This window comes from Nannobrachium achirus, assembly GCF_963921795.1.
Source record: "Nannobrachium achirus genome assembly, chromosome: 6".
NCBI lineage: Eukaryota > Metazoa > Chordata > Actinopteri > Myctophiformes > Myctophidae > Nannobrachium > Nannobrachium achirus.
The window spans coordinates 37,722,466-37,740,225 of NC_137815.1; the positions used below are offsets into that span (position 1 = coordinate 37,722,466).

The following is a 17,760-nucleotide window of genomic DNA, read 5'->3' on the forward strand; positions in this document are numbered from 1 at the left end:
TAGAGGTGGTCAACATTTTTATTAAACATCGACCCACTTTAATTAAATGAGTCACATTACAAAGACAAAACACTGTGTGTGTGTGTGTGTGTGTGTGTGTGTGTGTGGGGGGGGGGGGGGGGGGGGATTCTGCCAAAAGTTAAGACCAAAAGAGACACTACCATAGAAAACCAGTAATCTACTCTTCAAATGAATCAGACAGATTGCTAAATAATAAGTCAATAATAATACTGTACTGTGTGAAGTATAGTGGATCATATAGATCCCAAGTCCTATACATTTGACACATTAGATGATGAAGTTAAAGTAATGATTAAGCAAAGTGTCCTCATAACTGTACATAGACATGTACAGAGATGCACATATGAAGCATTCTGGAAACAAGCTCGTTTGATGACTATTGGCAGAATCTCCCGTTTCCGTGTCACCAGTTCATCACTGGCCTTCAAGTCATTGACGCAAAACCCAAAAGTTTGACAACTTTGACGGACAGCGTTGCAAGAGAAGCTGCATTATTGTCATTGCTTCAATCCCCCAAAACGTCTTGTTTCGGGGGTCAGGACACACCTGATCATCTGCTGCGGAGGTGTGGCTTGGTGTGTCGGCATGCCCTGAATCAAAGTGTTGTTGTCCTCTCTGGGTTTTTTTTCCTCTGTGCATTTCCAAGGGCAAAACCTGAGAAATACTGTCCACCTGCCTGTCTGCTGGGGGAATGGAAAAGGGGTGAGTAGACCAGGTGGTGTGAACTAGGTGGGGTGTAGACCAGGATGTATAGACCAGGTGCGGTGTAGACCAGCAATGATGATGATGAGCTTACTTTCTTACTGTGTGTGTGTGTGTCAGGTGTATGAAGATTCCTCATGATTCACCCTGCGGTCGTCTAAAAAGAAAACTTTATAGCGATGTGTGCCAGACAGTGCTTGTGTGTCTCTCTGTGTGTGTGTGTGTGTGTGCGTGCGTGCGTGCGTGCGTGCGTGCGTGCGTGTGTGTGTGAGTGTGCTACACCATGTTCTCGTCTCTCAGCTCCTCCAGGATATGGATCAGAGACTGCAGTCCGAACACGTAGCCTTGGTCCGGACCGTGATGCACCGCTGTGTCTCCCCGGAAACCCTTGAAGGTGGAGTGGGCGAAGTCGATCATACGCACGTCCACCAGCGGGGGCTCTGTGACGGGAGGAGGGGGGCGGGTCGCGGGGGAGGGGACGGGAGGGTCACTGTGGCGAGAAGGGGGCGGCGATTGGTGGCTACAGTCTGTCGTGGCGGAGGAGGAGGAGTTCGGAGGGAGGCGCTGGAGGGGAGGTGACATTGGTCCAGATCTCTGCGTGGGGGGTGTACCTCTTTCGGAGCCCACTTCTAGCTCCTCTACTAATCCTGCCGCGGTTCCTAACCCCAACCCCGTTCCTAGTCCTGGTTCTGCTCCTAACCCCAACCCTGATATCTGCTCTATGCCAAACTCAGCCTTCTCACAGCAACTAATCTGCTTTTGCTGGCAATCAGGAGTCAGCAGTGCCTTGGGCCAAGGGCCACAGGTTGTGTCCTTAAGGGCCTGTTGTTGATTTTTGGGCCAGGGGCCAATGTGTTTCTCTGTAGGGTCCTGTTGTACATTTTTGGGCCTGGGGCCACTGTGTTTTTCTGTAGGGGTCTCTTGTTGATTTTTGGGCCAAGGGCCACTGTGCATTTCTGTAGGGGCCTCTTGTTGATTTTTGGGCCGGGGGCCACTGTGCATTTCTTTAGGGGCCTCTTGTTGATTTAGGGGCCTCTTGTTTGTTTCCATAAGGGCCGGTGGTGAAGTCTTCTGCCAGGCAGCGGGCTGCTCAGTGCTGGGAACCGATAGGGCCTCAGGTTCCTATAATTAAAATCAAACATCAAATCTGTTAATAGATAAAAGTCAAAATAAAATAAATATAACATGGGGCGCCCGATGGCCTACTGGTCCAGGCGCATACCACTTAGGCATTGCCACATAGGCATGGATGCCTGAGGGCGTTGTGCACAGTGCATTTTTGCATTGCTCATGAAGAGCACAGAGCACTTTATGAGCAATGCTTGATAAAAAAAATTAAAAAAAAATCTGTCTGACAGCTCATCCACACTGCCCGCGACACGATCGATGAAAACTCATTCAAATACATTTGTTTCAATGGGACCGCCCTGACGTACTGCGAGCGACAACGCATCTTTCAGCGATGTCATCCACCCCTCCTATATTCGCTCGCAGAGTCTCTATTTGAGCGAGGTTTCGCCGCCATCTCCCGCCCCCAAACATTTTTTATTATTATTTTTTTATTTGATTGATTTAGGCTATGTCGCAACGCAGTGGCTGACGCTCCAGATGTGGACAGTATTTTGCGTGACATCGCGTCACGTCGTGGGCATTGCAGATGAACTGTAAGAATCGTCCTTGATGTTTTTGTGGAGTGCTTTACAAAAAACATTAAGCATTGAGATATTACGACACGCAAATGAAACATAATATAAAAGATCATTTTGAATAAAAGTAGAATTGTTCATAGCCTTAAAACAGGCCAGGGATACCACTTCGCAAACCACAGCAATCAAAAGGTGATCATTTGGTGCATGTGTCAAACATGATAAGAAGCACAGCCTACTGAACAACAATGGCCATACTGTGGATTCACAAACCATGCCTCAATTGATTAGATTGCAGTTTTAGATAATGAAAGTAGTCTAGTGAAAATTTGCACTCAAATATACAAAAACTAAAAACTAAACAAAACAAAAAAACAATAAGAAATACAAAACACAAACACACATTGTTTATAATGATCCATCCCTAGATAAGAAACATCATCCAAGGAGGTGATATAAATAATAATAAAATAAATCATTGTCTCATTGTCTCCCCTTTTAGTTGTTGTTGGGGTATCTGCCAAGTACATTTGCACATGTACTAGAATTTGACCTCTGCATTTACCAGTCCTTACTATCAGGAGCAGTGAGCTCTATTAATACAGCGCTCAGGAAGTGATTGGGGAATCAGTGGACAACTCAAGGACAATTTGACACTAAGCCTGGTTGGGGGGGGGGGGGGGGACCAAGGACCTTCCAATTTCCTAGTGCCTCCTGAGACACATAGCAGCCAATAAACAATATAAGGCTAGAAACTAGCTCGCATTACAGGATTAGCCTAAATAGGGTTAACTGACCAGCCTCTTTAATAGCATGACAACAGTGATAACTATCGGCATGTATTTGTGGAACTTTGGGCTTTACTTGAACTTTGTTTTCTTTTTGTATGCTGTAACATTTGACTGCATTTCTCAGGGCGCTTAGGAGAAGGGAAGCCTTGGCTGTCACTACTAATTAGTTTCAGTAGCCGCCAATTAATCCAGAGGCTATTCATCCTGAGTTCATGTTGTGTTGAGTATAGTGGATGAATGCGTTGCATGTTGCTTCATGGCCAGGGACCCAAGTGAGAAAACATGTCATTCATTATTATTATTATAATTATATTATTATTATAACATTGGTAGATGATCAACAACCTGATAGATAGATGACTAATTGGCTAGATAGATGGCTAGACAGTGCAGCAATGAGCAGTAAATAGAAAACGTTTTTGTTTTGCCTGGTCGGCATTTGCGGGTGATTTGTGATCGCTAGCCCCCTGGGTGTCCAGGAGCGGACGCTAATTACCGGGAGACTCCCGGGATAGGTGGGATGTCTGCAGATGTGAAAAGTTATGTGTAGTGTGTGATTGAGAGAGAGAGAGAGAGAGAGAGAGAGAGAGAGAGAGAGAGAGAGAGAGAGAGAGAGAGAGAGAGAGAGAGAGAGAGAGAATATGATTGGATGCATGCAGGTCTCACCTTTCCCTCATATATGATGAGCAGAGATGAGGAGTAGAAGCGGTATGATTGCTGTCTCTCCAGCACTTCCACCAGGCTGTGGAGCTTGCTCAGGACGGGCTCAAAGAGGTCTCGTCTCAGCCCCTGGCCGTTATGCAGGTACTGGTAGAGAGCTTGACGGAAGCCCTCGATGGAGAGACCACGACCATAGTACTTGTTCCTGCACAGGTAGTGACCTGTGTCCATCTGGTACACCTGAACATACATCAGGAACCCAATCAGGATCACAATCCAAATGTGAAAATAACATTCCTGGCTCAATTAATTAGTAGCGATACCTCGAACACCCCTCGTAGCTGATGAACCATTAATAATAATTAACTAACTGATACAATCAATAAACCATTAATAACTAATTATGAATATGATTATTATTGCAGGCTAGTAGTAGTAATAGTAGTATTACCTGCATCCCACAGACTCTAACCCCCAGGGTAGCTGAGGTACTCTGTTCACATTTCTTCATCTGACGAGCTGCTTTCTCTTCAGAGGCATCGTCACCATGCTGCCTGGTTCCCATCTTTAGGTCCAGAATACAAGGGTACGAGAAGTGGTGGACAACGTTCTCCAACAACAGGAATTCTGAAAAACATGGCTAAGGAGCAGCAACGACAACCACAAAGATGGCTTGACCAAAGTCTTTAAGATTGTCTGGCACTCTCTCTCTCTCTGGGGGCGTCTGAGTTTCTTTCTGCCAAAGGTCCACCTTCTCTGATTTGTCTCTGTTTTTCTCAACCTGTTTCCCAAGCAGGTAACTAAATTAAACATACAGTATATACTAATATTTAACGGGTCCATTTTTACATTCAGAGTTAAATTAAATCAGAATCAGAATACGTTTTAATGTTTTTTTCTTTTTTGTTAAACAATAACTTTATTGTTGTTTTATTGTTACTTCCATAATACACAATAGGCATACATGGGAGCAAAATACTGTTCTCCGCAACTCATGGTGCTTGTCACATTTAACTCATTGAGTGCCTATCCCGAATTAGTTCGGGATATATGATCGTATCACAGGGTGCCTATCCCGAACAAGTTCGGGATATAAAAAAAAAAAAAAAAAAATTTTTTTTTTTTTTTTGAAAAAAATTTTTTTGAATTTTTTTTTTTTTTTTTTGGACCCCATCAAATCTGGTGAACATGATTTCAATCGCGATTTTGCATGTTCCACCCCCATACAACCCCATCTAACATACAGGGCAGCCATTTTTGTTTACATTACATGTAAAACATAAGGGCGATTATCTCAAGAATGCCTGAACGGATTTCCAATCGGATTTTTTTGTTTGAAAGCTGTGAACAAACTGCACAAATCCACTCTGGATTGCATTGGATTTTTCAGAGCTCATTCTTCTCTGTTTTTTTCCCATGCATGAGGTGTGCAAGGTTTAATCATGGCTAAGTTGACGAAAATAAGGCTTCTAAAATGCTTGGTAGCCAATAGCTAACTTCAAGCTAACTTCATCCTCTTCCTGTACATGCAGTCATGCACAAAGGAAAGTGTTCAGGCAAGTCATGGCTGCAGGGCTTCTGCATATACCAGCATATCTCTATGGGATTTTCTCTGGCCACTGGGCGCCCTCTAGTGGTGAAAGGGGTGGCACTAAATGAGTTAAAAACAACACACACATTAAAAAGAGTCAAAGGCATTAAAAACATTAAAACATTAAACATTAATTAAACATATAAATGTAGAGAGAGAGAGAGAGAGAGAGCAGACAGCATTGGTAAAAAAAAGTGCTGATGGGTTCAAAGTCAATATAGATTTACAAGTACAATTCAAAAGTGCTATTCATATCAGGTCTTTCGTTGGTTTTGGGGTCTGTATATGGCGAGTGTTTAGGGTTCTGATGGTTTGTAACATCTCAGTTAAGGATACTGTAGAGTTTCCTGTCCTTCGACTCAGACCTCATGCGGCTGAGTTGTTGTTTATGGCAGCGGAGACTCCAGGGGTTGTGAGTGATTCTCTCTGAACTGAGACCAGCGTTACCATCCAACATCTGGAATGGGACCTCACAGTGGACTAGCATCTCCAACCTGGGACTCTTCAACTCACAAAGACTGGAGCAGACAGAGGGAATTGGTTTAATGATCATTTAGAGAGAAGAGGATGAGAAGAGAGGAGAGCAGAGGAGGAGGAAAGTGAAGCAGTGGGAAGACGACAACAACAACAACAACAACACTACAGTACTACCACTACAACTACAACTAATAATAATAATTAAAAATTCAGCTTTGTAAAAAAGCAACAACACTGTTAGTGTTACAACAGCCCTGCGTTTTCTTGTTTGGCTAATCGTTGATTATCTGCCTACTGTGCGCTGTGACATTATAAAGCCACAACTAGTCTCCTGGAACGTGCCTTGCGAGTGGGGACGAGACATCATACAGTATGATGGGCTGTGCCTTGCCCTGTGGATGGATGATCCGTTGATTCTGGATCTGTTCTCGACACTCCCACACAAGGAACAGCTCCCGGCCTCCCGCGATTGAGAAGTGAATCCCATCGTTCATTTAAAAGAGCTGTTCAAAAGAGCGGAATCGTTGGCGAACGTCACATCTCTACTGTGCTCCTCGGGGCAGAGCAGAGCAGCGGATGCGTTTTCTTTTTATTTAACGTGTTATCGGTGTGCAAGTAAAGTACACCGGTAACACCGAGTACCGTTGCAACCCTACTATCTACAGTCCAAGTTCTCACAGACTGCGTAACATGCTTCCATAGAAGACATGCTAGCTTCCTATAGAATCCAAATGACTGAAATCAGTTGTGGTGACTGAGAACTTTAATTTGTGTCTGGCACAAGGACACAAAATGCTTCACACACAAAAATAACCTAATATCAAAACAAATACAATGCAGATACGGAACAGGAGATAATGAAGCAACCTGATAGCCGAGTCGATATGGTAGCGCATGGGCTCAAATGCCTGAGATTGAGTCCCAACACCGGGAACATGAAACAAGGTGTTTCACAAGGGTATACAATTTCCAGTTGAGAGGACATTGTAGCCATCAGGGGACCTGGGGTGGGTGGATGAGTCAAGGTCTTCCATAGTGGATACAATGGTTCATCACACTATTTTTTACATTTACGGCATGTCATTTACAATTATTTATATCAACACTTTTGCTTATCATTTAACAGCTCCTGAGCAGCTCGATTAGTGTCCTCTATTACTTTGAAAAGGACTACTAGGGCAAATACAGTAGCCTATAGCAATAAGTAAATGTGTCAAGCCCCATTTTCCATTCTGGTTCAGCTAGAACTGACAAATCAGCCTCAGCAAAGCAGCCTTGTACTGTCTGATGGAGTGACAGCACAGCGCGTGTCTCTCTCTGTGTATCAGTAGGTGTTGTGTGGGAGAGACAGGCATGCCTACTGATGGTTGCAATCTTTATAATTTGTTACATGCCTGTTAAGGGACAGAGTGACTTAGCTAGTAAGATTCCATACACCAGATGGATAGTTTGCACCCTGATTGACCAATTCCGTGGAAGCGTACCTCATAAACTGAAGGGATTATTGCTGTGCCATTCACAAATATGACATCGTTGTTGCTGACCGATTAGAAAAATATTCTGTGGAAATGATCTCTGTCGGCTGCTGACACTGACTGGCCTAGTAGTTTGTGAGGATTAGCCGTGTATAGACAGACTGCGTTGACTTCCTGGAAAATAGTTTTTGAATTTTGACTTTGTTGACAGGTTGGTTTCCATTACAAGTCAAGGACAGGAGATGTGTTGCTTAAGCTGGGCAATATTGACTAAATCAAATATCACAATATTTCTGAAGGAATACCTCAATATGCATAATGTGATGATCTTTTGAGGATGACTGCTTTCATAAGATATTTACACTCAAGAACTCAGGGGTTAAAGACCCCAAAAAATCCCAAGACTGAAAATTATTTTCAGACTATGTCTCAATATTTGATTTTAGAAACATGGCGCGTGCAGCGCACACCAATATTTGGGGTGTTTCCCTGAAGTTCTGAACTGCCATCACTGAATGTGTGTGTGCCAATCCATGTTTCATTTTATTAGTTATTAGTTATTATTTATACCTATCTATTTACTAGTATCTTCTGAAGTTCTGTTGTCTTCTATTGCTAGCTGGCCAATTCAAATATGCATATCTTGAAAGTATAACTGATTTTTAGTTTGGAGATCACTTGATTAGCATTTTGATTTGACGACTTTGTCATTCACGCCGCGGCCATCGCTACACCTCCCCCTTATTTTATTTTAATTTTTTTGTACATCTGCACTGATCTCAGAAATAGCCTCTATGGAATCCTCAAAACTGAAATCAGTCCCCAGGACTGAGAACTTTAACCCCAGAAATCTTCTTAAGAAATAATCATAATATCATATGATGACCTCAAAAGTATTGTACATTTCACTCTGATAGAACAGTATGCTGAATTAATAAAATTGCATCACTTTACTGTAAAGCAGCATTTAAGCTATATCATGCCATTATGATAACCAAAATCCAAAACATTATCTAGTCTCACTCTCACATCACAATGTCGATACTGTATATCGCCCAGCTCTATGCGGGGGACATGATTCAGGATTTCAGGTTTACTTACTTCTCGGCAGAGTCGCTCTCATGCGCCTCCCTCCTCTCTCCTCCGCGCTCCTCCTTGTGTTCTGAGGAAGAAGAGGAGCGATAAAGGCTGCGACGAGAATGCTTCCTTCTGGGCTGTTCTCTCTCCGGGGGGTCTCTCTCCTCAGCCTCAAACACTCCCTCCTCTACGTATGGATAAGCCACCAGGTTGATGTAGCCGTCTGAATCGCCCTCAAAACACACCAGCACTACACCTACAGGAGAGGAGAAAGAGGGGAGGAGAGGGACAGAGGAGAGAAAAGTGTGAGAGGAGAGAGAGGAGACGACACAAGGAGAGAAGAGAATATCTCTCAGAAATTCAACCCAATGACTGGAAGACAAAAAAAAAAAAAAAAAAATGAAATCAATTAACTTGATAAAATATCAACCCTACATGAAAGTGGTCTTCATTTCTACAGTGATGTTATCCAAAGTTTTACAATGTGCATTCATTACATTCATACATTCACACACCGACGGCAGAAGCAAACATACAAGGCCCCAACCTGCCCATGGGTAGCAGTTAGGGGTTCAGTGTCTTGCTCAAGGACCCTAGCTAGGAGGGGCCTGGATCGAGGGCGGGTGCTAAACTGCCGGTCAACCTCCTGAGCCACATTGAGTGTGCCTGGAACTGTTGCATGCATGCATGGCTGAGGGAAGAGTTCTGATACAGAATGGAGACCTACCTTTGTACTCCGGTGTGAACTCCTTCATGTCAGGCGGCAGAGACTCATAAAACCTCTGTTCTCTGCTGATCATTGGTTTACACACTGTGTGGTCGTCATAACGCATCATGCTGGTGTGACCGCCCACCTGCGTGCGCACACACACACACACACACACACACACACACACACACACACACACACACACACACACACACACACACACACACACACACACACACACACACACACACACACACAGTTATATTACAGAATATACATAAAAATATATATACATCAGAGGCTGATGTGTAAATAAGAGTCCACAGTAAAGAGAAATGTCAAATGTGCAGTATACGTGAAAAAAAAATAAAAAAATAGGGCGATTAATAAAGAAAACCTAAATCCACCCTTCTCCACCTCCAGTACAAAAAGGAAAACACTGCTATGGCTCTCTGCCCCATGAATGCGACATGTAGACAGCTCAGGAGAAACTAGAACAGTGGTGGAAAAAGTACTCAAATGTTTAACTTAAGTAAATGTATCAATACTGCAATGTAGAAATACTGTAAAAATTCAGAATGAAGTACAAAAGTATTTCCATCAAAATGTACTTTTGTACAAAAACGAAGTTATTTTACAACGCTGGTGGTTAAGTGAGCAGCTGAGCCTACTCAAAATGAAAGAGGGATGCACATTTGGATGTGTGTGAATCGACTGTCAACAAAGGGCAGCACACGTCTGAAGAAGTGGAGAGATGTTGCATCTAATCCATTTTTCATGCCAGATACCGGTTCCTTGAGTAGGTGAGTTCATTACTGGCAAACTCAAAGACGTACACTGTACATGTTTGTCTACTGGAAATGTTGTGGCTTTGCCGATAACATTAATGGCGTGTTAGTCAGTTCTGATTAAACTATTTGATGTTTATTAGAACAGAACAATGAGTCCGATATTTGCTTATTGCTATTAGAGTATAGAGTACTGCATTTGTCCGAGTATTCCTATTTAAAGAGGCAATGCCACGATTTTGGCATCTATCCTGTGGTTAAAATGTGCAAGGATGCCGTCCCTGTGTATTTTTGGTTGCTTTTTGAAAGCTGTAAGCTTCTCAGTTGGCATTACAACTACATAGGGACCAAAAAAAGAAGAGGCATATCAGCCCGAAAGTAAACATACATTCATAAACTGAACTTTAAATTACGGTAAGTAACTATACATTTACAAACTAACGACTTTATGTTAAGTGACTCAATCACACACACACACACACACACACACACACACACACACAATAAATAACCTCCTAACCTGGTGTACAAAGGGCTCCAGAGACACGCCCCCACCTCCTCGAGCCCCTCCCCCCTGGCCTGGCCTCGCCCCCGACAGCTTGGTTTCCATGGCGTTGGTGTGATGAGGGAGGCACATGGCTCCTGCAGCACGCACAGCACCTCCTGAAGAGAAGGAGCAGGAGGAGCAGTCAACAGGTGTGTGTGTGTGTGTGTCTGACACAGACACACGCATGCCATGCCACACACACACACACACACACGGGCAGCCAGACAGACAGACAGGTAAACATTCAGACAGATTCTGTAGATCAGTGGTTCCCAAAATGTTGTTAGAAAATAATAACGAAAAAAGGGGAATATTTAAAAAAAAAAAAATCAGTCACATTATAACAACACAAATCTTGTATGGGGGTCGGAGGCGCAAACATCGTTTCAGATGGGGGTCCATTGTCAAACACATTATTAATTTGCTGGTCCTTGACGTACCACTGCTGTAGATAGACACATAGACAGACACACACATAGTATAGATAGATATGTAGGTAGAAAGGCAGAAACGGTACCCTGGCTGTGGGTGCGTGGCGTGGGCGAGGGGGGTTGCACGCTGGCCGCAGGAGGGGGAGGAGCCAGCCCGACACACACCTCACCCAGCCTCCTCCAATCGGATCGCTCCAATCCACCGCTCGACAGCCTCGGAAACCAATCAGGACGGAGAAGAGGGGGACGAGGGGAAGGGACGAAGTCTCAGACAGGGTCACAGCTTCCTGCAGAGACACGGAAAATAACAATTACTGATTTTTATTTTTAATGCAAATAAATTGTCTTTTTTGGTTTTGGGGCTCTGTAGGTGCAGTAGTAGAAGATTGGTTATAGAGGGCAGCTCCCACTGATCAACTGTAGATGACTGGTTATAATCAGTTACAACCAAAGTCAAAGTATAGATACTCCTGGTCAAATATTACCCAACTACGAGTGAAAGTTGCTGTGTCAATTTGGGGTATTTGGGGTACTGGGGTATTTGCTTTTAAAAATGCTTCCTTTTCAAAAAAGTACATGCTTTTAAACACAATTACTGCCATTGAAGAAAATATTCTTTGATTCAAATCCAACGCTTCACCGCCATTGACGAATATATTACAAAATGTCCCACTCCGACGGCCTCCATGTTAACAGATATAGAAACATCCATTTATCTCAGATTCTTTTCCCAGATGTGTTTTTTGGTCAAAACAAGCTACAGTATATCCAACGGACCCTAACTAAAGAACAGATGATCGCGGATATCATTTTTTCTTTTCCGGGTGAAAGAAAAAGGCCATTATCCGCCTGGCCATGAGCTCCTTTGTATAGATGATGGCCACATGGTGCGTTCCGAAAATAAGGTGGATGAATTAATTAATTAATACCTGGCAATCAATGTATTAAAGTAAGTATTCAAAAGTACAAATGACAGACCAAGTAACAGAATGGAACAAGACACGCGGCAGACAAGAGTCAGAAATAGATAAAGAATGGAATAGAAAGGTCTGTCACTAATACGTTTAAAAATAAAAGCCCTGTTTATTACCAATTATCCGTCTGGAAAAACAATCTAGATGCACTGCCCTGCTGCATGAGCTCAAAGTGGGCTCATGGGCTCAGCCTGATACACTCGCCCTTGGCTGGATAACCGTGGACAAGGACGCCTACCCGTCCGGTGATAATCTATATTTATCAATTGTAGACAGGTCAGCTGTCAGTCAGCTACTACTACTATTATTATTAATAACTACATCTCCTTTGATAGTCAAGACAAGTGGCAAGGGTTGTGCGACTGCAATTATGATTTTTACAGCTAGGGGGAACATCCGTTCATTTACAGACCTTGAAAAGGCCATCCATGCTTTTATTTAATCATATATACACAGTCGTACATCTCCTTGTACCCTCTCCTCGGCTGGTGTACAAGTAGGGATGGGACGATATGAAGATTTCATATCACCATTATGGTGACAAAATAAATCGCGATTTATGATATTATCGCAATAATCAACATCCATTATCCTGGGGTGGAACATTTGCCAAAAAATACGATAGAGACACGATAGAGAGTGAAAAAAAGACTAGTAGGGTATCTAAAGGGCGAGGTCACGCCATGTTTTGGCCATCTGGGCAGTGATGTATATCGGAACAGTTACCCATATATCGAGACCCCTGGTACCCATCCGTGTACAGTTTACAGTTTAGAGTTTAGGCATTTAGCAGACGCTTTTAATCCAAAGCGATTTACAATAAGCAGGTAATAGCACAAGATAGTATGTCAGTACATTAACATATATGGAGTTATGCTGTGAGAGCCCAAACATGCTTACTCAGTTATTCGTTATGTGAAAGTCCTATGATGTCTATGACATCATACCCTTTTATGCCCATACATGGTGATCCCTGTCTGTAGAACCAGCCACACAAATATGGGCTGTCTTGGCCATATATGGATTCTGTTAGTTAGTGTGCTATGTGGCCGATGTGGCATTCTCATATGAAGTCCTGTTAGATATTAGCTTAATATTGACCAGTAAGACTCCCTAATCGGGAGATAAGCGACCGTTGGTCGCTTATCTCCACAAATAGGCCAAAAAAAATTGTTTTACCAATTATCAAGACATACGGGCAGTTGACAGTTTGCCATGGTTACTCATTGAAGTTGAATCTCCATATATGGAGATAACCTACGCATCACACTAAGTCTGACCTCACCAGCCCATATTTGGGCATGAGCAACTTATGTCTCCATATATGGAGATATGATGACATCACACAGTCCTCAGCCGATGATGTGGCGTGACGTCATACAATACACAAACGAGCCCTACAGTATAAAGGGGCAATTCTTGCCAGGAAAGAAGCATTTCTTCGACTCAGACCTTATCGCCAGGGTTGGCTTATAGCAGCTGTCGGTAGGACCATATATGGATTCTGTTAGTGTGGATCTCCTAACAGGGCATCATCATATCACAACCTCCACCTCTCACGTCATACGGGTAGCCATAGTTACACCTGGAATGTTGAATCTCCATATATGGAGATAACCTACGCATCACACAAAGTCTGACCTCACCAGCCCATACTTGGGCATGGACGACTTATATCTCCATATACGGAGATGGCCATATATGGAGATACGATGACATCACAGAGTCCACAGCTGATGATGTGGCGTGATGTCATACAATACACAAACAAGCCCTATATAAAGGGGCAATTCTCACCAGGGAAGAGAGCATTGCCTGGAATGTTGAATCTCCATATATGGAGATAACCTACGCATCACACAAAGTCTGACCTCACCAGCCCATACTTGGGCATGGACGACTTATATCTCCATATACGGAGATGGCCATATATGGAGATACAATAAACAAACAAGCCCTATATACTGATGCGATACGATGACATCACAGAGTCCACAGCTGATGATGTGGCGTGATGTCATACAATAAACAAACAAGCCCTATATACTGATGCGGAGATATGAGCAGGGCAAAGGTGTGACGTGTGACGTGTGACCGACCGACGGACGGACGGCCGGTGGAGGTTTTCATAGTAAACTGCTCCCTGACGGTCGCAATGACAACAGGGAACTCCATATATGGGCATAAAAGGGAATCTGTTAGTGTGACATCACAGTGAAGCCAGAGCATGATGTCAGAGCGACAAACCCATTCTGTTAGAGTGGTTCCCATGACATCACAGTGACATCAGAGCATATCTGTCCACCACCCTGAAGTCAAGGGGTTCAAAGCCACCACATCCGGCTTGGCAGAGTGACTCTACCAACACACAATTGGCCATGTTTGGGGAAGGGAAGCCAGGCGGGAGGGTGAGGGTTGCCACCACGACTACTAGTGTGCAACTGTAATGGAATATGTATGTATTTGTATGACTCATACAAAATTGAGTAGCACAAAGTGTGCTTTGAAGAAAATGCAAAATGGCGGAAAATCTAGTCTGGTGTCATGGTCCAAGGAATCCAGGGGGAAAAAAACTTTTAAGGTTCAAGCATTATAGGCCAAATGTGAAGCAGACTGTTATAGCGCACCATGAGGCCTAACTGGAGTGTTCATGAAAGGTTTCATGCTGATAGGTCCAGCCGCACGGTGCTTTACTCTCACACACACACCTCAAGTCTTCAGTCTTGGGCAGTCCAGCCTGGCAGAGTTTAAAATAAAAACACTATCTCCGTCTCCAAAATGCTAAATTCAGCTGCGAGAGCCAGACTGTTCTGTTTCACTTCTAAGAAACAACCAGATTACACCCATCCATGCCTCTCTAAACTGGTTGCCTGTGAGTTTAAATTTGATTTCAAGATGTTACTGATGGCGTCTGGGTGACGCAGTGTGGTACACAGTACCTGACTGCCAGCTAGGGATGGGACGATAATCACTATTTAGTCGGGGGCCTTAGGGAAATAGAATGATAATTTCGTGCTAATAAGTCTAAAAGCGCCAAACTTTGCACAGATGTAGCCCAGGGCATGCTCTAATGATTTAGCTAGGGCGCCCGAGTCGGCAACCTTCGGGGTTGCCACAGCGGCCAAATCAAGTTGGGCTCCCATCGACTTGGGCAATGGATTCAGCATCATGACTAACCCCTAGTTAGACCCCTCACATCCTACTTAAATACCAGAAAAAAAATGTTTTTCTGGGTATTTTCCTCCCGTATAGAAAGTCAATGGGAGCCCAACTTGATTTGGCCACTGTGGCGACCCCGAAGGTCGCCGACTTGGGCGCCCTAGCTAAATCATTAGAGCATGCCCTGGGCTACATCTGTGAAAAATGTGGCGCTTTTAGACTGATTAGCACGAAAAAACCCTAAGGCCTCCGACTAATTATCGTTTATCGTGATGAAAAACACAATAATCATATCGTGGAGATTTAAATGTATCATGAAATTATCCTCGGTTATGCATTGGATTAATTCACCTTTTATTTGCCGAGCTGCATCTGGTACCACTTAAACCCTCTATAATTCGTAAAACGGACATGGAAATATTTTTTTTCACTCTCTAACAAATCTCTTCGACAAAATTAGCCGATCTACAGGCTCACAAAGCGTCCCAAGCTTGTAAATCTGCTATTTTTGGCAAACGTTATGCCCCAGAATAATGGATGGTGGGGGTATTTTGATTATCATGATAATATGGTAAATCGCTATTATTTTGGTCACAATAATCGTGACATTGACATTTTCATATCGTCCCATCCCTAGTCCCTACTGCCAGCACTGTGTGGACAGACACTCGGGTTTGATTCCTCCATATTGCCTCCAGCTTTGGGTGCTCCAATGAACACAATTGGCTGTGTGTGCATGTGGGAAGCCGGTAGGGATGTGCATGACTGCCCCAAATCCTTTTTCAATTATTCTGCCGTTATTAAGAATGAATAATCGACCAACATGTTTTTTATTTTATTGCGTCAGGTCACAGTTACTAAGAAAAGCTCCACTGGCTGTCAGTCAATCAGTCAGTCAGTCAGTCAGTCTGTCACGTCACGTCACACTTTTGCCCTACTCGCATCTCCGCCACCATTGGCCCTATCAAATGCCAAACTTTGCACACACTCTCCTTGGATGGCAAATCACAACCTCCATTTCTCACATGGCCCTCTTCTAGTGCCACCATCAGGCCGATTTTTGCAAAACACATTTTTGGACACTGCTCCTACAGATGTTGCCCTAAATGACGCAAAGCGATACACAGTATCTCTAAAGTCATGTCATCAACATGGATCTGTCCCATTTCCCATATTCCCTCCTGATTGGCCACGATTGCCTTCTAAAGTTTGTGTATGCGACCTGACAGTCGCTTATCTCCCGATTAGGGAGTCTCACTGTTTTTTTTAATATAATGTGGTAAATCAAAGGGTTGAAACGCTGGAGCCTTTTACTTCAATATAGAACAGGGTGCAAAGCAAAACAAAACAAAAAACGTTTCCATGTCAAATTGAGATTACATCTTTGTCAGGTAGTTGGCCTGACAACGATGTAAGGCTGGTCACTGTTTGGCGGATGGGAGCTGACATAATCGCATAATCTGCGCGCTAGACCCTTTTTAAGACGCATCACAGGCAAACATGCATGTATGCATGTGTGCGAGTGTGTGCGTGTTAACCGTGGCCAATCAATCATGGTACACTACAGCTGCTACAAGAACAATTACTGCTGCTTTTACTACAACTACTAGAATTGTTATTGCTAAAATTACTGCTACACTCTACTAATATAATACAAGTACTCCTACACTGTATACAACGAGTATAGATCATAAGTGTTTTCACTTCTCCCATCCATGCTGGCTTTTGTAATTAGTTTCATCTCTCCTTTCCTCTTCCCCATTCCCTGTAAGCTCCTCAAAGATGACTCGTGTGATGTCACAGGCTGCTCTGTGAGTGTGTGTTGCTGAAGGCGGGACACTAATAAGGCTGACTGTAGTGCTGACATCATTAAATATTATCCAGACCTCCTTCGCCTCTTATATCATTTGCTGGTGTCAGGCCCATTGGTTTGGGAACAGTAAACATTAGTTGCATTTCCATAAAGCTTATTCGAAAATAGGAAGCGAATTGTCAGAAATACAAAAAAAGAAAAAGCTAATTTAGCCTGTTTCCATCCACCGATGAAATGCGATTCTTGGGAGAAAAATGACTCATCCTGCAACTTTCTGCGTCTGGAAGGTGGCCGATCTGCAAGCTCACAACGTGTTGCGGATGCGAGGTGCTGTGAGCTTGTAGATCGACCACTTGTGGCACGCAACACGGTGTGACGACAAGTGTTAGCCAGGATTTACTTGGTTGATGTGACAGACGAGGCTTGCACAGCGCCGTAAAATAAACATCCGATGCAAGGTACAGTAGTTGGGAACACGGCGCCAACAAGTTAGGAGCTCCCTTCAGCCAAATCGATATCATGAGAGTTCAATGCATTTTAATTAAAAACCTATTCGCTTAGTGTTTCCATTTACCTTTTGCGCATTTAGTTTTTTCGATAAAGCCTCATAACTAATCAATTCAATCGATTGTAATTTTTGTGAATAAAATAATTGATTAATAACCAGTAAGACTCCCTAATCGGGAGATAAGCGACCGTAGGTGGCTTATCTCCACAAATAGGGCAAAAATGTGTTTTTCCAAAATCTTCCTGATCCATGTTGATGACATGAGTGTAGACATGCTGTGTAGTGATATTCGTGATTTTAGGGCAAAAACTGTAAGAGCAGTGTCCAAAAATGTGTTTTAAAAATCGGCCTGAAGGTGGCGCTACAATAGGGCCATGTGAGAAATGAGGGG

The 17,760-nt window shown here is 43.4% G+C and overlaps 1 protein-coding gene across 1 annotated transcript in view; it reads right to left on the reverse strand.

Moving 5' to 3' along the window:
- Positions 1–226: 226 nt before the first annotated feature.
- The window catches only part of ip6k1 (inositol hexakisphosphate kinase 1), a 36,053-nt gene continuing 18,519 nt past the window's right edge, over positions 227–17,760 (reverse strand). Inside the window, exons 2-9 of the mRNA XM_080728868.1 lie at positions 11,002–11,202; positions 10,458–10,600; positions 9,168–9,294; positions 8,465–8,696; positions 5,748–5,929; positions 4,272–4,447; positions 3,827–4,060; positions 227–1,845 (exon numbers count right to left, since the gene is read on the reverse strand). Coding sequence (XP_080584994.1) covers positions 1,000–1,845; positions 3,827–4,060; positions 4,272–4,447; positions 5,748–5,929; positions 8,465–8,696; positions 9,168–9,294; positions 10,458–10,574 — 1,914 coding nt within the window. The 5' untranslated portion in view covers positions 10,575–10,600; positions 11,002–11,202 and the 3' untranslated portion in view covers positions 227–999. The remainder of the gene's footprint in view (positions 1,846–3,826; positions 4,061–4,271; positions 4,448–5,747; positions 5,930–8,464; positions 8,697–9,167; positions 9,295–10,457; positions 10,601–11,001; positions 11,203–17,760) is intronic.